Source organism: Cygnus olor, chromosome 1 (assembly GCF_009769625.2).
Source record: "Cygnus olor isolate bCygOlo1 chromosome 1, bCygOlo1.pri.v2, whole genome shotgun sequence".
Lineage (NCBI taxonomy): Eukaryota > Metazoa > Chordata > Aves > Anseriformes > Anatidae > Cygnus > Cygnus olor.
This window is the reverse complement of record NC_049169.1, coordinates 89,777,195-89,797,923: the sequence shown is the minus strand read 5'-3', so window position 1 is coordinate 89,797,923 and position 20,729 is coordinate 89,777,195. Positions and strand designations below refer to the sequence as shown.

The 20,729-nt window shown below is 40.1% G+C and overlaps 2 protein-coding genes across 28 annotated transcripts in view; both read left to right on the top strand.

Annotated features, from left to right (window-relative positions):
- Positions 1-5,043, top strand: part of PHLDB2 (pleckstrin homology like domain family B member 2) — a 113,348-nt gene extending 108,305 nt beyond the window's left edge. For all 26 annotated transcript variants that reach the window (XM_040568797.1, XM_040568698.1, XM_040568706.1 and 23 more), the window contains 2 exons: positions 2,267-2,352; positions 3,072-5,043. In XM_040568797.1, coding sequence (XP_040424731.1) covers positions 2,267-2,352; positions 3,072-3,212 — 227 coding nt within the window. In that variant the 3' untranslated portion in view covers positions 3,213-5,043. The remainder of the gene's footprint in view (positions 1-2,266; positions 2,353-3,071) is intronic.
- A 432-nt stretch (positions 5,044-5,475) lies between these two features.
- Positions 5,476-15,273, top strand: ABHD10 (abhydrolase domain containing 10, depalmitoylase). 2 transcript variants are annotated; one of them, XM_040568810.1, is made up of 5 exons: positions 5,476-5,767; positions 8,679-8,862; positions 9,689-9,800; positions 10,733-10,870; positions 11,297-15,273. In XM_040568810.1, exons 1-5 carry the CDS (start codon positions 5,686-5,688, stop codon positions 11,636-11,638), a joined length of 858 nt encoding a protein of 285 aa, XP_040424744.1. In that variant the 5' UTR covers positions 5,476-5,685; the 3' UTR covers positions 11,639-15,273. The 2 variants fall into 2 exon arrangements, with proteins under 2 accessions (XP_040424744.1, XP_040424754.1); XM_040568820.1 differs by lacking the exon at positions 5,476-5,767 and adding an exon at positions 5,868-7,802.
- Positions 15,274-20,729: the final 5,456 nt, after the last annotated feature.

The following is a 20,729-nucleotide window of genomic DNA, read 5'->3' as shown; positions in this document are numbered from 1 at the left end:
AAAGTAGTTGTGTTGCTAGTTAACAGTTTTGGTTTTGAGTGCAGTACAGCTTCCATAATGCGTTTTAATTACCAAAGAAAACTTTTCATAATGTCTCAAGGACTCCAGCCAAAAAACAGTTTCATGAGAATTCTGTAAGAGCTGAGCAAAAATGCAGCTGCCTGCATGAGTGAGGATTTCTCCAGATCTTTAAATATATAGTAACTTCCAAAATAAATTTTGGTACTGTGCGTTCAGAAAAATTAAACTCTAAGTTGAATATACTGGTATATTGCTTTAGTTCTGCAAGTCTACTAAACTGAAGAACTTAAGCTAAAATCTGAAAATCTAGTACATAGACAGTATACTTTGCTGTATAGTATTGTATTCAGCTCTGTATAGCATATGCTGTAATGTAGTAATCTTATACCTCTACTGGTCCCCTATGGGGTGGCAGGGAGATTCCCAACACAACATCATTTCATCTATGGAATTTCTTTTCGCCATCATCTGACACTTTGGAAACTGACGGCATCTACTGATGGGATGTAAGCTGAGGTCATGAGAATTGAAAACGACAGCAGAATCTGTCATGAGACTAAGATGTTCTGTTTGTCTAAGATGTCTGTTTAGATGACTATCCACCGTCGAGGCAATACTAACTTGGGGTCAAAGGCATTATATTCCCCAAATACAAGAGTACTGGAGGAAGTTTGCCCCTCAGTATCACATGCAGTTCTGATTTTCCTTAACAACTGCTGGGATTATTTAACACTGCAGGAAAGCGGAGGATATTTGAGATGCTTATCTGTCTTTGTTCCTTTTTCCTGTGGAATGTTATAGTTGAGTGCTAAGTTTATGGTCTGTATTCTCCTTGCCCCAGTGAATCACTAGCTGATGCTGGGTCAGCAGACAAGCACAGTGTGCTCTGGTGGCCCATACGCCATGGACTGTTCTCTGTCATGCATTAAGGCACCACTTATATGTAAAGCCAGACTTCAAATTCTTTTTTAACTCATCCTCCTTTCTAGATACAACACGCAGTAGTATTTTGTCTTTCCTGATTGGGTCTACATATAAAAAATAAATGCCAAATGAGAGGCCGTGTGTGGGCCATATGGAAAATCAAACTTCTTAAACTTTTTCTTTTTAAAATGTCCTAGTAAGAGCTACAGATGACTTGAAACTTTTTTTGGATTCTTAGGCTGGAACTTCACATGTGAGATCTCTTGCAAGTAGATACCTAAAATAGTTTAGAATCGACACCCTGCATGTGTCCACTTCTTTCCATTTCCTTTCAAGGGAGATTGTCAGCTGCGTCTCCAGTGTAGATATCAGAACTTAAGTGAGAAGATTCCCAGCCTTTATTTCAGCTTTGCTGCAGTGGGACATTGGTGCCACAAACACTGTTCCATTGGGTACAAGCTACTGCTTATGAACGGCCTCCCTCAACTAACTGTCCATTCAGTCATTATTACCTCTGGCGCTTCTTTTCTTCAGAGGGTCTTTTGCTTTGGAAGGGTCTCTTTGGCAAACGGGGAAACTATGGCTAATTAATTTGGCTTTTACCTTGGGTGTCGCAGAGTAGGAAAATGTTCACAGACAATTACAATGCTGAGGCCGGTGCACAGGAACTCTGACCTTGTACACTTTTTCATGTCTCAGAGCTCACAGAAACTTGCCCATGACCTGGTAACCTTATATTTGAATACTAAGTGTTAGCTAGAGACTATGGGAGATTATTAAGAACAGGAGGAAACATTTGTAAATAAGTATAAGCACAAATGATGTTCTAATGTAAAGCTTTTGCTATCAAACTGTATTTCAAAATTGTTTTTCATAATTTTCTTTGAAGAAAAACTGTGGGTCTTAATCTGTTAGCTATGATGTAGTACTTTAGCAATATCTGAAGTCTGGCTGGTTTTCATGTAATTGGAAGATTGGATTTATCTCAGAGACATCTCTTCCCCCTGTTGGCTAATACTGGACAAAAGGTTTAAATGCTTCAGTGAGGGACTGACTTAAAAACAGATGAGAAAATTGCAAAAGCCTTATTTCCTTGGAAACAAGGCAGTGAAGAAGGCAAATTAAAGTAGGAAATACATCTCTTCTAACTCAACCATCCAACTGGTGAGATGCTGAAAATTTCTGGGGGGATTTCACAAGCAGAAGTGTTAATCTAGTAACTTAATCTGCTGAACATATGTAGAAATGCAAATTAGCCTTTTGCTTCTTCAAGTGTTGTTCATTTCAGTTTTAAAATGTAACTTTCTCTTTTCCATTTCAGACAAACATGAAACTAAATTAAAAGGTGTAATTTATTTTCAAGCTATTGAAGAAGTCTATTATGATCATCTAAAGAATGCATATAAGGTAAACTTTCTTTTTACCTGAGTATTATATGGCAGTACCCAAAGTATGCTAGCTGCTGTAAAATTAACGGGAGAGCTAACATTATTTAAAACAAACAAACAAAACAAAAACAGGGTGGAAGAAAAGGAAGATGAAGCCAGAGTAGCTGTTAACGCTGTTCTTTTATACTGATGAAAGCAGAGACGGTTCCCCATGGCATTTGCTGTGAGGAGTTCCTTAGTCCATGGGCAAGATCACTGAAAACAGTGGCTTTGGTAAATCAAGAGATGGCTGTATGCATCTGTCACAGGGAGGGGAGTTAGCTGCTACTTGCAGCTGATGGCAGCCCCTGCCGCACATAAAACGGAGATGACCTGAATATATCCTTGGCACATGGATCTGTGAAAGCTGAAGTGGTTTTGACTGCTGGACATAATACCTGCTCAAGGGGAGTTAATTGTTTGGGCATGAAGCAACAGTTTGGAGGCAATGGTTGTGTAATAGTCTACTGAAAATAAGTCATTAAAAGTGTTGATTCTGGATGCAAATACTTTAAATGCATCTCTGTCCCCAGTGCTGCAATGTTGGATGCAGTGCTTCCAAATTTTGCATTCTTATATTTCTGCCTAACCCTGTCCTGAATCTCGCTGTAAGCAATGATATTTCTGGTTCTAATAAATGGCTTTGATTTTTCATTCTTTTGATAACCTTCTTTCTGCTTCTTTTTTGCTTTATTTTAGAGTCCCAACCCACTACTCACTTTCAGTGTTAAGACACACGACCGGATATACTATATGGTTGCTCCTACGCCAGAAGCCATGAGGATATGGATGGATGTTATTGTTACAGGCGCAGAAGGCTACACCCACTTCATGTTATAACAAAATGGGGCAATAGGGCATACTGCAATAACAGCACATATGAAGTTAGCCATATGTAGTAAAATCTGAAAAGCTGCGTAAAATACCAGTGAATACTCTGAAATAGCCTCCTTATGATATGCACCCAAAACCTGAGAATGAAAGTTTTATGAATGCATTGAAAAGGGGGACTTGTTACTTATTTTAATTGATCTTTATCGAAGCAAAAGAGCTAAGGCTGTTGAGAAAATCATAGTGCTCCAAAATGAATAATCAGGCAACTTAAATTATGTCTTGATTCAATGATAATTTTGTACAAATTCTCTTATGTAGAGAACGTCTACATAAAGTTTACAAATGTGTGTGTTCTCATCAGTATGCAAAAATCCTAGTAATGGAACAAAAAAGTGTAATAGCATATATTTTAATATGCAGCATTTGACATTTATAGATGATTAGGTAACTTTTTAAAACTTTTAGTCAAGTATTTTATAAAAATATAAATAAAAAGCAGCCCTAAGGTACACACAATTCATGCCTTAGTAGCTAAGTATTACAACAGAGCCAAAGAGTTACATGACTCCCTTACTGTAATGTTTCGAAGTGTTAGTTGTACTTAACTTTCTGTGAGGAGACAGTGCCAAAACTCTTCATGATTTTTAAAGTAATTAAATTTTACAATATTCTGTGTGTTTAATCACACAGTGACACCAACTGTGTGTTTCAAGTCTGTATTTATGGAGCTCAAGAAAAAAGAGGACAGCTTTATTAAGATGGGATTTATCCACAAGGCTATGAAACGGAAACACATGTATTAATTTTGTCATCAGGAGGACTTTTTTTTTTTTTTTTTAATCCTCCACATCGAATAGAATGAGCTGATTCTGGATCCTGCAGCAATTTTATTTTATGTGGTCAGGTCCCATCTAATGTGGTTCTAATCTTACTCTGTGCCAAGTGAATGCTCTATTGAAACCTTGCAAACTTTGGTCCCCATGAAGCCAGCATCAAAGTATCTAAAATCTATCTAAATTCTTTGAAGCCAAGTTTCCAGCTCAGGAGATTTTTTAAAAGCATATCTGCACAGAATAATGCTGTCAGATAGAATCTGACAAACTCTTAAGAGTTTACACTAAGCAGTGTATGAATAAAAACCCTGAAACTATTAAGTATCAGGGGTTTAGGGACTCCTAAAACGATGAAAATATGGAGGGTATGGTGGTCTCCCATTTTAGAATCAAGAATCACATCCAAGTCCTTGAGTAATATTGCAAAACCTCAATTATTTAATTGAACTGAACGTCAAGGAAGTCTCTTATGCTCTGACTTTAAAGAGGTTCTATTTCAGTAATCAAAACTTGTGCCATGTGGTTTGTGTAATAAAAAAAAAAAAGCACATTAGACTTTTTTTCTTGATGGAAAGTTAGTGGCTTTTGATGGAGCAAATTAAAAACTGTTAAGCAGAATAGAAGTATGCTGGCAAAATATTTTTGTTATCCTATTTAAACCCTGTATCTGTAACACATGGGATGAATTCTTCTTTGTGGCATACACAGGTGATATGGTTGCTCTAGCATGACATGGCAGTTTTGACTTGAATCACGAAAGAAGGAAGGGTTACTGCAAGGTAATTGGTATCATCTGTGCAGATCACAGCTTGTAATCTAATGATTTAAAACACTATCAGAAATGAACTGCTTTGTTTTATATAATTATTTTTTTCCCGATGTATCTTGATTTTAATTCTAAGTATGGTTATAAAGGTTTTCTAATCATGATTTTTGTATCCTGCATGATGCGATGAAGGCATTTCAATAAACATTTTTAAAAATAAACTTGTTTTAAACATTCACTCGATTCTTTAACCTGGTGTGTTTGTGCTCGTCTTTCAAATAATGTTGTATACATTTGAACAAGCATGTCTGTGTTTCTCAGTAAAAATGTTACCATTCCATGTGTTTCCCTGTAGAAGAGCTACGGAAAACAACTTTTAGATGGCAGTGAAATTATGAGTGGGGATTGTGGTGTACATACGTGTATTATATAACACACTCCTCATTTTTATGACCCCCCCCGTTTGAGAAACATATCACCAGCCTTGGCTGCGGCATTTATTTAGATATTATAAAGCAAGAATTGCTCAGGGGCCTCCCTCTTTCCCTAATATCTGGCTAGGAGGTGAGGTGACTCAACGGCAAGTAGCCATCACCCCACCGTGGACGCTCGGCGCTTTTTGACTCCTCCCCTGCCTCGGGCCCGATCGTTCCCCAAAGAGGGCACCTGCTCCCCGAGCCCACCCCCAGTCGGCGCAGGAGAGCCGAAGCGAGGAGGCCCGGGGGCCTCGCACCGCACCGCCCTGCCCTGCCCTGCCGTCCCTCCGGGCCGGGCGGGCACGTTCCGCTCCGCAGCGGCTGCCAGGAGCCGCGGGGCCGGGCGGCAGGCCCGTCACGCAGCCGCCATTTGCCGGCCGCCGCCGCATGCGCGCTCCTGCGCCATGGCGGCCATGGGCGCGGCGCGGGGGCTGCGGGGGGCCGGCGGCTTGTGGCAGCCGCTGCGGGCGGCCCCGGGGCTCGCTGGTAAGGCACAAGCCCCCGGGCAGCCCCGCTGGCCGCGGCCCTGGGTGGGCACGGAGGCGGGAGGGCCGGGGGTTGCCTCGTCGTGGCGGCTCGGGGTGTGCGCTGAGGGGCGGGCGGGCGCTGCCGCCCCCGAGATGGCGGGGAGTGCCAGGGGGGATCGTGAGGGGCGAAGCGGGCTGGGGTCAGCCGGCAGCCCCCTGCCCGACGGAGCTGCCTTCACCCGCTGCTGCTCCAGGCCCTGCCTACGTGGTAGTGCCGGAGCGTTCCGCAGGGTGTTTGGGGATTTCTTCGGCTTTGATGGGTGACTGTGCTGTCAGTCGTGGTTGCTGCGAGTCGTAACTCAATTAGATTGCAGGGTTTTTGGAAGGAATAGAGTTTCACAGCATCGGGCAAGTATCCTATGCCTTCCTCTAGTTAATGTCTGCTGTCCATACATGGCTTTTGGTACTAGATACCACCATGCACCCTGCACAAGCGCTCCCCTGCTCTTCCCGAGGTCTTTCACTGAAATCAGGAGGAGAAATTACTGGATAGCTCTTCAGTTATTGATGGCTTCGACTCCAAAGAGAGTGCGACCCCAGTGAAGTGGGCTCTCTGATGGGCTGGCTGAGGAGGTTGCTTTAGGTGTTTGGATTATTCGGCTTAGCATTACTGCCGATGCACTTAGAGTAACTTGTCAAGTGCACGAGACTAGTTCACAAGATAGTTTGGACAGCAGCTGTGTTTGTAGCTCGGTTTAAACCCTGCCCAGTGTCAATTTGAGGACACCTCCAGAGGGCTGCAGGATGCTGGCCTGTTGTACCTAATCACTTCCAAGATGGTAATCAAGGCTTAAGGGAGGGACCAATACTCCTAACCCTTTTTTTCTATGAGGTGTAGCAATTCTTGGTGTACCTCTTACTGACAGGTGAAGAAGTGACTGGCGTACTTACAGACACACACACGAACCAGAGGTTGTAGGGTGAATGCATCTAAATAAATTTACTTCTCTTGTGGTGTTTATTCCCCTTCATAATAATCAGTGCATTGGTAGAATAAAGAACTGTCCCATCTTTTCATGAGATTTAGTGGTTTTAATCTCTAGTTCAAATGGGATAATTTCTATTAGAGTAGAACACCAAATGCTCGCTGTATTCTGTGTCTTTTCTGCACGTACCTTTACTCATGCATGTGCAATGGAGGAAAAAAAAAAAAGCTTGAATATAATCTCTCTGATAGTGAGAGAAAGCAGCAGAACAGTGAAGTGGTGTGATGCTGTCAAGGCCTGTTTTTGCAGTGTTTTACCCAATGTTTATACCTCCAGGAAGGCCTGGTATACCATTTGGGGCTGTGCCGGCTCTGTACCCCACTGTTGATTAGCAGCATTCAAGAACCAGGCCTCTTCTAACCCAAGAATTAAGAGTGTCAAAGTCTTATCAGAAGTCTAGACCAAGCTTTCAGTTTAACAAATTAATCTTGCTGAGTGAGATAATAGAGTGGATTAATTCCTCTTAACACCTCTCTATAAACCACTTACCTTCACCCATAGTAGAGATACAACTTACTGCTAAGATTAGATTAAATACTGTAGCAGCCACTGAGATTCAGCATCGTGTTTGTTTGGTAGTGTTTCCTTTGTTAATCTCTTTTTCTTGGTGGAAACTATATTTTTGGATGGTTATTAATGTGAATAACAGCCCAACCTAGTGTTTTCTTTTCAGATATGTCTGGTTTGTTATCTTGAACCAAAACAAAGCAATTTTAAGTTCCCAGTACACCGATGGGAAAAATGCTTATTATTATGGGTCTAATAATACTTTGCAGGTCACTTTGACAGAAGTTGAACTAAATGATCTTGCATTTTATTAAATATTTCCAAAATATTAGGTTCTCAGAGTGGTATTTCATTCTGGATAACTGTAGAACAATCTGAATACTGGTATAATTTATCCCCTCCAGCAGGAATGAACAAATCCACGTGATGGGATATCTGTGCCTCTTTAGGAGATGTATAAGAAAATCATAGATCTATAATGGTCCACTCTTTCTCCTTATGGTGTGTGTTTAATGTATTATTTTGTATTTACATACGTTTAAATACACACATTAAAACATACTTTTTTTTTTTTAACTTTCTATGTTTCATGTCTGAGGAAAAGACTGCTGTTTAGATGGCAGTGTTAAGTAACTTGACTTGGAGCTTATCACCCTGTTTATTTTCAGTGTTGCTAGCAATAATCTTTTAACTTAGGCAGAAATGGCTGTGGATAGTATGATGAGAAAGGCTGCATGTTATTTACTTTTTTTGTTTCTGAGCAAAGCTAATGTTCACCTTGGAAAAGGTAAAATCAGAAGCTTCTTTCCAAATTCCCACTTTGGGATTTCCCTGCTGTATGGCTCCCGCATAGATCTGGTGGGTCTAGGGTTTTGATGCAGTTGAAGTTTTGACCTGCAGTTGCAATTTTAATGAAAATTTGACATCTCGTGTACTTGTAAACTTACCATCGCACACAGTACTTTGGGTGCAAAATTAATCTTCTTGAAATTCACTCTTGAAAAACAAAAAAAGGAAAAATAAAAAGTTTAAGTGGATGAGAAAGCTGCTACTTCATGTGAGATGAGGAAATATTCAAGATGGTTTAGAACATGGGGTCAAATGAAGTATAGCAAATCTTAGCATTTGTCTTCTGTTGGCCACTTTGCTAATTCCTGAGTGGACTCCTTGCATGGTTGGCTTTAGTACTGAGCAACCTCAAGTCATTAAGTTATAGTCATTGAAAAGTGTAGGAGGCACTTTTATTTTTCTTTCCTCTTGAGCCTAAGCATCTTAATTTCACATATGTACACAGTTCCTGAATTCTAATTTTATAAAATGTTAGCATTTCTGCCAGCGTTATCTTGACGATTATACTAAAACAAATGTTTTTATTAGTTTGCAGGCAGAAGTCATCAGTCAGCTTTTTGACTCGACCAGATCGACCAAATCTAGCTTACCATAGACTAAAAGGCAGGAATCCAGGGGTTATTTTCCTTCCAGGCTTTAATTCCAATATGAATGGTCAGAAAGCAACTGCCCTTGAGGATTTCTGCAGCTCTCTAGGTCATGCCTTCGTCAGGTACATTAAAGTGTTGTTCTCGAGGAAATGAAACAACTGTCATAGGTTGGGAGAGGGGGGTTTAACAAAAACATGTAGACTCTGGTGTTTGGGTTGGAATGCGTGCTGTGCTGTACACAAGCTAATGAGTGTCTTTTTTGCATTTCAGACATAGGCTTTCTGTCAGTTGAGGAACTGAGATAAATCACGAGAATGTATTTTGAAAGAAATTCAGAAGATTCTGTGATAAATTTCTGTATTCTAGCCAGCACTGTGTATTACATTAAAGCTACAGACACAACACTGAAAAAGAAAGAAAACCTTTAGAAATGTTAGTTGTAGCGCCCAGAATTCTGTTTTTCCTTCTAAACTATCATTATAAAGCATGCTTTTTAATTACCAAATATTACTAAGCTGTTCAGTGCCTTCTGTGCCTATAGAAGAACAGGGATGTGCTTGCTGATATTCTGCTTTGATAGGCTAGCTTGCATGCTAAGCTTCATAAGTCTTCCCAATTTGATACAGCATTTGGAAGAGATTTTATACTTCTAAACTGAAGTATGTTGCTTTTTGGCTTACAGAGAGCTTATCAAATTCATAGTATGGGAAATACCCTGGTAAATTTGGATATTGTTACATGAAACGTTCTCCTTGTTGCATAGGTGTATCTAAACCTCTTTTCATATGGTTTCTGGTGATATTTAGTGATACGCAGGACCAAGTAAGAAAATACTCAGTGCAGTATGTTGTCCTGTGTTTAATTTTTATTAAACAACACTGTTCAGTTTTAGCCTCTGTGCTGCTGTAGACAGTACTATGACTTTCATTTTGATGCTTACTTTTTCAGATTTGATTATACAGGATGTGGAAGTTCAAGTGGTAACTTTGAGGAGTGTACAATTGGGAAGTGGAGAAAAGATGTTCTGTCTATACTGGATGAACTTACAGATGGACCACAGGTTATGTTTTGTTTTTAAATATAAAACGTTTTAGTTCCTCGAGATGGAATGACATACAATCAAAAAGAGGCTATAGTAGGTCTAGGGAAGAGTAGCACCTCTTTAACAGCTTCCACCTGGTCACTTCCAAGCTGATTCATTTGAAATGTCATGTTCATGGGGCCTCTTTTGCAAACAGGTTGATGACAGCATCATGGGAAGGTGGGTTGCCAGGACCTCACGGAGGCTGGCTGTTGGAGCAGGGCTGTCACTGACAATGGGTTACGTCAGCCCTGGCTTTCTCCCAGGAGGTTTGGGAAGGGTTTGTGGTAAAGATTCCAACTAACAGGCAGCAAGGAACCATTCCCGTGCTGCGCAGCCCTCCTCATGGAGAAGCGTGGCTTTGTCCCAGTGCTGATGCATTAACTGAAAGGTTTACAGGACTGTTAAAAGTTAAGATACTCTGTATGATAAAATAGCTTAAAAAATCAGCAAAAGCAGCATTTGGCTTCTTCAGTTACTTCAGAAATGATTGTAAGAAACCTAATCTTCTGCAACCTGGGAAAACCTAGTATTGTGTTTAAAAGCATTTTGTTTATGAATTGCTTTTGTTGACCTCTGTCACTGCACTGAACCTTTATGATATGCCTTTATTTTAAGAAAGAAACTAAGCATGCTTGTGATACTGAATTGTTTCAACTCTCATTTTGTTTACAGTGTTTCAGTCTCAGAGAGCAATACCAGCCATGTCAAACAAAAAGAATAGTAAAATTCCAGATTCTGTGGTGCTTACTCAGGCAAAATTTCCGCTGGAGGTGACAGCAGTTCTGCCTGGGTAAGGACAACAGGATTATGCCCAAGGTTTAAGTAGTTAAACTGAAAGCTGATGTTTTGTAAAAGGGGAAAAAAAGGCTTTTTCCTATAAAATAACATCTTATTTTTTCTCTCTTAAGATTCTGGTGGGCTCCAGCTTAGGTGGATGGCTGATGCTTCATGCCGCGATAGCACGCCCAGATAAAGTAGCTGCTCTAGTTGGAGTAGCTGTAGCAGCAGACTTTGTTGTAACAACCTTTAAGAGGCTTCCCATTGAGGTAAAGCTGATGGTTGTGTTTTGTGCAATCTAAAAATCGGTCAAGCATATAAGAAATTCTGTTGTTTGAGCTGTCCATTTATTGCAGTATCCCAGTATTTTGTGTTTGTAGGGGAGGCAAGTTGAAAATGTACGTTAATTGAAGTGTCTGCAAAATACAGTGCTTCTAGGATGGAGCTGGTGTGAATACTAGAATGTGAATGTGGCATATAAGGCATGAAGTCAGATCCGTGTTGTTCTGCAGTCTGTTAGATTTCAGTGTTAGAATATCTTTATTAGTTTTAAAATGGGTTTGAATCCTCTTCAGCTTGAATAGGCTTGTGCTTTCAAGGAGGAAGATTTAAGTGAATTTAGAACAGAAATAAATTGAGGAACTCTAAAAGCTCATAACATCAGTCGTGTATACTTTGCTCTCTTTTTTTTGTAGACACAAAAAGAAATAGAAGAAAAAGGTGAATGGAAGTTTCCAACAAAGTATAATGAGGAAGGATATTATTCCGTGACATACGACTTCATTAAGGAAGCAGAAAATCACTGTTTGTTGTGTAGTCCCATTCCTATAACGTGTCCTGTCCGGCTCATTCACGGCATGAAGGATAGTGATGTCCCCTGGCAGATCTCTATGCAAGTTGCTGATCGCATCCTGAGCAAAGATGTGGATGTCATCCTCCGCAAAACTGGCCAGCATCGAATGAGTGAGAAGGAAGATACCAAACTTCTTGTGAATACCGTTGATGATTTAATCGACAAGTTGTCAACACTAGTATAAGCTGCAGAGTAGCATAAAGACACAAACTCTACGCCTGACTCTTTTCCATGAGTACCAGAAAACCCTGTTCGTAACGAGATGATGCTAGGGCTGTGACAATCACAGTAGGAACTGAGCTTTACCTGCTGTTTCCTTACCTCTGTTATGTAAATACAGGTGTTTTATTAATGCTGCTTTTGCACAGATAGTCCAAAGTGTGAGGAAGTGCTGCTGTTGGGTTCGGAACCTCTACTTTACCACTGAAACCTTTTTTCACAGATTTCCTACCCTTTTGTACTGAAACGTTCGTTTGTTTTTTGTTACTATTGGTCTGTACAGTACAGCTTCGGTTTCCCATGCCTGATGCCTTCTCACGAATGTCCTTTTGCTGTAACTTCCTTGTGTTTTGTCTGAAACCATCTGTGCAAGGCAAAACACAAGTGTCTGCTAAAGTTATTGTTAGTAGAAATAGCAAACAACATGAAGCATAGCAAACAGATTTCCAATAAATGATTATACTGTTCTTAAATAGTGTTAAAATTGTAAAAGGCACACCCTGATTGTGTTTTGGGGGTACTACATAAGGAATAAATTAATTTTGGATTACTTTAGAGTTGGATTAAGACTAAATTTTACGAAGATGAATGTCCACGCTCCTCTTATGGGGTTGCCTGCATAGACAGGAATCCCATTGTTAGTGTTTTAAGAGCCTGAGAACACAGGGCCTCAAAGTACAGGTAGAACTCTCTTAAATATGCTCATCGGTAGTGTTTATGTCCTCTTCGGCAGGATTTTTGTAACACTTAATTTGTGGGACTAATACTGAAGGAATAATATGTTCTCTTGGTGTAAAGTCAAGTGAAATTGGATCACTATAATGAGTCATTTACTCCTTCAGTAGCTTCTCGAAAGTGGGTTGTACAGGACGGTAGATCATCACTGCCTCTTTTCTATGACCTGAGCACTGAAAGTTGTTAGGAACAGTGTCTTCCTGAGTTGAAAGTTTGCGGAGCACAATTGCAAGCCTGAGCATCTTGCAGCTGAAACTTGATAGCTGGATAACTCTTTTACCATAAATCACTTTGGATTACATAGTATACAAATTGAATTGCAAATGTGATGATTAGCTGTTTTTGTCCAAAAATACGGTGTCACTCATACCTTAGGAAGAGCGAGTGAGGAGCTTACGTAGATGAGAGACTGGAATTAGTTCAGGCTGGCCTTTAGGTGAAACATCAGTCAGAAGTATTTAGTAGTTTCTGGCTTTGCTATTTCAAGTAGGAAGTGATGGCACTATTGCTACTTTATAAGACTATGGCTCCCACGGGCAAGGTATTTCTACAGGGTTTGTATTTTTCAGAAGTACACTGTATAGAGCATTTGATGGGGTACTGTTTTTTTTTTTGTTTTTTTTTTTTTTTTTTAAAAAAGATAAAAACTGAATTTCAGATGACTTCCTATGACAGTTTTATTTAGGCTTCAACACTGAAAAGAAAAACAAAAAAAAAAAAAAAGAAGGAGCTGTGATGTTAATAATGATAATAATAATTCCAGTGTAACAATTCCCTAACTTAGGTTATCTAGCTCAGGTTACTTGACTGAGGAATTATAACGTTCCATGAAATTTTGTTTCCAAGTATTTCTGTTTCTGAGGGGACTAGACCTTTTTTTCTGCCTGTATGAATATGCAGTTCACAACTTTCTTAAACTTTGAAGCTTTAAAACCTCTTGAAGAAATTATTTAGAAAAAAAATTATAACTTAAGCAAATTGGTCATCCGCTTCCATTCCTGAAGATTGAGCTGTATTTATATGTAGTCATTCAACTGTTGCTTATAATAAAATCTGAGAAGTAGATTTTTGTGAGTTTTAAAAGACACAGGTAAATCAGAATTAGTTTATTTCAAAATTTTCTGCTCATAGCTTACCTATGACATTTTTTTAAACTAATTTCTGTCACATCTCTTAGATGTCTCTTTAGGGAAGAAAAAGTTGAAAAAAGTGGGATGCGGTAATTCAGGAATAATTGCTATCAATTAAGGCCTAAAGTTACCAGTTGTGATAGATGTATTTTTGTTCATATTTATTTTTAAAAAACTTAGTAACTGAAAAGTTTTGAGCCTTTTTTTTTTTTTCTGAATTGGGTCTTATACCTATAAATGTTCAATTTAACGATAGTAGTTCAGGCAGGGAAAAGTCTTTATATGTCTGCATAATTTGGCATTATGTAACTTTCTTGAAATAATTGCATTGTAATCTTTCAAAGCTTCACTTTAGCATTTATTAAATAATTCATATTTCATGGGTGGGGCCTTTCTGTTGGCAGTGCCTTAGAGCAAGATAGCTGAAAACGAAGTGGAGCAGTTGTGTGAGGGGTTTGGAGTTGTATTTTTTTTTCTTTTTGTTGTTGTTGTTCTGCTGTAACAGCATTTAGGTTGGGAAAAGCAGCCTAACTGGGTTGACCCAATTGTTGAGGATACAAAACTAAAGCATCAGTTGCTTAAACCTCAGCATTACCAAAGCTTAATCATAGGCTGCTTGGTTTGGTTTTGTTGTGCTAGTTGTATTGTAGATCTCTGTTTTCCTTACTTTTCTGCTTGCTAAATGGAGATGAGTGATAACATTTACATTACAGTTACAGACAAAATTTGCTACGTCCAGCATAAATGCGAAGGCTGATTATACTTTCTTAATTACGACAGTATTTGAGGTGGTATATTGAGATTGAGTGAGTGCTAGTGCCCTTCTTTGTGCTCACCACTTAATAAATTCAGTATCTGATCCAAATGCTGGCAGTTTCCAATGTGAACATGAGGAAAATGGCTGTGCCTGCAACCAGAAGTACCACTAGAACTACTAGGCAAATTGACAGGAAGAAGTACGTCTACATAAGGTCTGCCTCGAAGCCACCTCTTCATATTTACAAAGTATTGGTACTTGAGTTGCAGGCACAGCATTTTCCTCGTGTTCGTGCTGGAAACTGCCAGCATTTTGGTCACTGCCAACTTACTGTGCTCAAATGCCTGTAAGAAGGGATAGATGATAACCGGTGTGCTCCAACACGTTCTCTGTTTCTGTGCTGATGTTGCAAAAGCTAATTGCAATAACAGACAGTCTGAAGAAAACTGATGTTATGGCACACCTTTCTTGCTATAGCACTCCTGAAACCACAGGGTTTCACATCCTACTCGTGACCAGCTCTTGACCTATCAGGAAGTCTTAACAGTCTTGGGTAAAGTAATATTCACAGGTTAGGGTGTTGTTCTGATCCTGTTTGGTACTATGTTTGTCACCCGAGTTACTGCCTGTGGCAACTCCTTCATTTTTGCCGTTAGATGCCTGCATAGTGAATTCTTTTCAATGATAGTCATGTTTAAAAATAAGTATGTCTCTCTTTTGTGGAAATACTGTATTAAACTTGGGTGTTACATATTTGGAAAGTTTTGCATAGTGCAAATTATTAGAAGCCTTTGAAATGAATTATGCTCTGGGTTTATTGGTTTTATTTTTAATGGACATCTGATTTGCTGCCACATACAAAGTATATTTTATGAATATGTAACATGCATTTCCTCAGCAATAATCTGTGTTTGCATAGAATGATCGGAGTCCTTCATGCTTTCAAATTTCCCAATATAAGTAATTCTACCTTGTGGTTCTTGGGGGACTGGTTTTCTGTGCGTACCTTAATCTATAGTTCTTAATCATTTTCATTAATACACTTAGCTTAAGTTGTTAGCACTTTCATTGTCTTGCACTTTTGGTAGGTCTGAAAATGACTTCTGGGCTCACCTGTCACTGAGTGTCGTACGGACATGTTGGGACTGACACTGCTCTCACAGCACGTGGAAGCTCTAGACACCAACTGAGCAGCACAGCTGCTTCTGTTGTTGATTTTGATCAAACAATACTAGTTGAATAAGCACCTGGAGGTGTTTTTCTTACACGTAAAGCTCAAACTCCTGCTGAGGAGTTAATTATAGTCATTCAAGTTTCATGAGTAAAAAACCAATCCTTTACAGTTAGGCACAGAAGCTTGGTTACCCTATAATACCAAAGATGCAAGTGCTATATTTAATTAAAAAAAAAAAAAAGTATCAGCTGACATTCAACTGTCCCTGGAATTTAGCCCTTAGCACCATTTTTTTTTTCAGATCTGTTGCAAAATCTGTGAAACTACTTCAAAGTTGTCAAAGTTTTATTTTGCCTTCTGACGGGAAGAAAATGGCGAGGCATTCTTTTGCATGTATTTGGAATTAAACTGCAATAGACCGGTATGTATTGAAAGAGTCTATAAAGCTTATTAAACTACTTTCCTAATAAGCAAGTGCTTCTGGTGTCTGTATATATTGGGCTGTGCTAATGCAACTTCGTATGCATGTATTTTTATCTTGTCATGTATTTGGCTTGTTCTGTGTGTTACTTCACTTCGCTTTGTAGTGCAATGCAGCAGCTTTTTTTTTTTGTGTGTGTGTGTGTGTGTAAATTAAATGGTAACATGTTCCATGTAGTTTCAGTTTAGGCAGTTTATCTTCTCTTGCATCAACCCTGAATATCAACAAAGCAATGCTCACAAAAAATCCTGGCTGGGTAGGCCTCGGAGGAACTGCCTCCTGCTGTTTCATTTTTATGTTAATTTTGATTACATGCTTTCTCCTGAACACAATTACTCAATGGAGCGAAGAGATTTATGGTACCCTGCTTTTCTTAGCAAATAAAAATGTGCTAGAGAGAAACTTTCAAGTAGCCATGTCTGAAGCTGCTCAAACATTTTCAGTGCTCTAGTCAGACTGCAATATGCTGTTAAAAGGTTTTCTGAACCAATGCAAGAGTGGAGGAAAAAAAAAAAGCCATAAGGAATAGTAGGATTTGAACTTGATTTTTAAGTGTTACTCAGTTGTGCTGTTAGAAACAGGCACCCTTCAGAATTATCAACAAAAAGATATATATATATGTTAAAGCTATGTGTTTAAAGATGATGGTTTCCCTGGAAAGAAAAGAGGATTGTGTGTTTGAACTGTCTCTAAGATAAGCAGTCTCTGGTTTGGGCTGATGTAGAAATTTGGTCAGATGTGTAAGAATGTAGAATTTCACTAAAGCTCTGTGCAAATTCAACAGCTGTAATGGACACGTAAACAAATGCTAAAAATCAGAGCGCAATCTCCTCGTTCTGCCTTTGTTCTCAAGCCCAGCTCCGACAGCTAAGGTGGAGGGAACTCGCTATTCTGTCTGACAGCAGGCAGGTTGCCACCTACATTGCTTTAATGCCACCGTGTTTGCTGGGGGAAGAGACTGATGGCTGGGAAGAGACGGAGATGAAGGACAAAAATATACTGCTCGCAGATTTACTGCTCCTAGGTCAGCTCTTATAGCACAGATTTACTTTGCTGCTGTAGGACCTCATCTCTCTGCAGTATGTTTGCCTAGAACAAGAACGTTAATTATAGCCTTGGATGTGTTAGGCATAAATCTAACTACAGGCCCTATTACAGTGTAGTGGCAAACTCGACCTTGTATTTCTCTTCAAGGCCCTGCATATGTATGGTATACGCTCTAGTGCTTCTACCTCATTAAAGAGAAACGGGAGAAATGCAGCAATCGTAGCTTGTGATCTCCTCCCAGGGTTGTGAGGAATAGGCACATTCGCAGCCTGCTGCAGTGTCTTGTGTTTGGCAAGGGGATCTGGCTAGCTCTGCATTTATATTTGGAATGAAAAGCAAATGACAGCTGCTGAAACTTCCAGTCACTTGGTTCTGAAACTAAACTACAGATTTAAAATGTTTTTCGGCTGGCACTTAAAAGGTTGTGCTTTTTTTGGGCCTTCTGACCTGCCCGAAGTTGTCCACTTGCCTCCCACGGGGCAACGTGAGAAGGTCACTGCTGCCCGTCGGGGTGGAAGCAGGTGCCGGTGTCTGTGGCAAAGGTATGCTGAGCAGCAGCACGCCTGGAGGTTGGAGCGATGTGAATGGCCTGGCCGGACTGTGGTCCTGGGAGAGCAATCCCTGAAGGACACCGGCTGTCCAGGATCAGCTGGGCCTCAGGAGAGTCCTCTTCTTTGCTTCTGTTCGGAGTAGGGCTTGCCTGGCAGAAGGCGTGCCAGAACGTGCTAGTCTTTGGATACCAATTCTAGAAGTCCCTGAAATCTCTAATAATAAGAACAGAGCATGTTTTCAGGGGATTTCTTCTGTGTGTGTATGGCAATGTGTAATTTTCAAACTAAGGTAATTGTCAGAAGGTACTGGTTTTGCTGGGGGCAAATAAAAAGATGATACGATGAACTGTGTTGATCTTCTTTCAAGGATTATGTCGATCCACTGCAAGACTTAAAAGATCCTGAGAATTAAAATCAACAATTTGCCTCTAAGATCACCTAAATTGAAAATGTTAGCAATTGCATCCACAGGAGCTGGTTGCCAGTGGTAAGTGGTAACCACTTCTGGTCATGGCAGCCTGAGAAGATGCCTTGTTCTGCAAATTGAAGCGTCAATGCATTCTGTTCTGTCTCACAAATAGGGAGGTCCTTCCTGAATTATTTTGCTTTTCATCCCAAATTTGAGCTGTTCAAACTATGCTTCAGAGACTTGCCTTCGGAGCTGTCGAAATTCTTTTGCAGATGAAAGCAAAGATACTTGCTGAAGTTAGCCAGCATGTTGAGTCTTTGATGCTCTCTAGATTTTGGATTTCAAATGAATGGTAAAGTTCTATTCGTTTTATTTATTTATTTATTTATTTTTTATTTTTTTATTTTAAATTCATGGTGTCCCCCAATTCTGATATCTCTGCCACCGAGTTTGCACAGTTAAAAAGATGGTGATATTCTAATAGCTTCGTTTTTTCCTCCAGTCTCATGCTTCTGTATGACATATCCAGGTATCTTATGCCAGAGCAAGGCCATGAATGAAACCAGGAGTCTCCAGAAAACTTCTCTGTCCTTGCAGCTCTCTGAAAAGGCCCTGCTTTTGCACTGAGTTCATATTGATCCTTATCGTCATCTGTGGAGGAGTTTTCCTTATTTTCATTGTTTACTCATCAAAGCCTGCATGAGCTGGGACATTACTTAGAATCTGGGCTTTTTTTGTGACTGCTAATTAACATTAAATAGTTCAGGCGTGGGAACACATCCTGTACAAACTGAATGAAAATATACAAGATTTCTAATTTGCAGTTGTATTATAGGACCTACTAGTTAGCCAGCTTTTAATCTCTTCACTGTGTCACGTTGCTTCAGAATCAGTTTAGTTCCCAAATCGACGTGTCAGGCAGTAACCAAGTGCGACGCACTGCAGAGCTTTTAGTAAATTGTGTCAGCACCGTCTCTTTTAAAACCAAACTCGTTCCATTGTTTTTCCCAGGGTTGATGACACAATAACAGGCTTATGATTTGATTACTTATACTTTGAAAATATTGGTACGGGACTGGCGTTTCTCCAACCCTCTGCAGCTTTCCTGGTTTTCAGAGCCTTATTAAAAATTGATATTGATGGCCAAGATGGCTTTTCAGCTGCCACGGTACGGAACAATCCCTCGAGAACAGGTTGCGTAGCCAACATCTGTGAGGGGGGAGACCTTTGCTCTGCAGCTTAGGAGAGTTAAATTACCCACCCCTGTCCCCAAATCAGAAAGGGGGGCAGAGGCTCATGCAAAGGGGCATGACTTTCATGAAATCTCATTGCTGGTGAGCACCAAGCACCCCGATGTGACCAGAAACAGACAAGCCATCTTGGTAGCTCCCTTTTAAACAGAAGAATGTAAAAAGACTTGAAATTACAAAATGTAGTTTCTTGTTCTTTGTGGGATGGCCAAAGAGCACTAGGCCCTTAACCATTGCTTGAAGGGGAAGGCCAGCAAATTCACGTGTTTTTGTTTACTGTTGCAGCTGTGGTTTATTCCTTCTCCCATCTTCAGGCCTGGTTTGCCCTCTTGGTCCCTGTGCATTTGCTGAGCTTCCAGCAGTGCATGCTCTGGGACAGAAAGCGCTCAAGTAATGGCCTCGTCACGTAACATGCTCCAAGTTATGTAATCAAGTGCTTCACAGGGGCTTAAAACTGCCGGTGCACAGAGGAGAAAGCACTAAATGAAATGCCTGTGGAAGACAACAATGAATTAGGACATCTATTAAATATTTCATCTCTTGAGTGTTCTCAAGCTCAGGAGCACCCCAAGCAGTGTAAATCTGAGAATTCATGGTCTTAAAATGAAGAAGTAATGGATGAGGAGACCATTATGAGGTAGATGTACAAGGAGCTGTACCTCTTTCCTCCTTTTTTTTTTTTTTTAAGGCAGCAGCAGGCATTTTGTTGGCAAAGCTGACTGTGAATCCACCTTGGGTTTATCGATCTCCTTTCATACCCAGCTGAACATGATTCATTTGTCAAATGGGAGCCATTTCGTAGCTGGGCTGATGTGAATGAAAGACATTTGACAGCCTGGTGCAACTCAGAGAGGAGCAAAATGATTTTGTTTAATAAAGAATAAATCTGCATAAATGGGACCTGAAAAGAAGTCTCTTGTCTTAACCCTTTCCTTCCCTCCCCTCCCGGCACTGCAGTGGTATAACCAAAATTTAAACATCCCTACATGGCCAGAGCTCCCTCGCTATCACTGTAGGTATGCTGACTCATATCAGCAGAAAATATGAACCTTGTGCTTTGCAGAATGTTTGCTGTTTTTTAGTGATTCTCCTTTGGTTTTAATGGTTTAACTTGTTTTCTTGGGATGCTATTTAATAGCCTAAAAAGTGATAGAGTGATGGTAATATTCTACTGCAAGCTTTCTCTTCCTTGACTTTCGATCCTATTATCCTCTTGTTGAAACTTTTTATGAGCACTTGAGCAGGGAAGAGGAGAAATTTTTTTTCATATGCTAAGCTTGTTAGCATCTTGATGCAGAACAGGGAGAAAAAGGGTTTGCTTCTGCTTTGTGATTAAAAATCCATGAGATGTGTACAAATTTCTGTTGCCTTTGCTTAACAGAGCATCTGGTGAAGTCCCTCTGTTTGTACTGCTAACTATCAGGCACTGGGATGCTCGATGTAGTTTGGTTTGATACAGACTAGGTGGAGTAAAACTGAGTCTGAACAGCACAAGGCTGAGAAAACACGCCTGAGAGCGGGC

Excerpts from the sequence above, each read along its gene's own strand:
- ABHD10 (XM_040568810.1), top strand. The coding sequence starts at position 5,686 with ATGGCGGCCATGGGCGCGGCGCGGGGGCTGCGGGGGGCCGGCGGCTTG. Across the intron at positions 8,863-9,688 it reads CTAGGTCATGCCTTCGTCAG|ATTTGATTATACAGGATGTG; the intron begins GTACATTAAAGT and ends TTACTTTTTCAG. Across the intron at positions 9,801-10,732 it reads AACTTACAGATGGACCACAG|ATTCTGGTGGGCTCCAGCTT; the intron begins GTTATGTTTTGT and ends TTCTCTCTTAAG.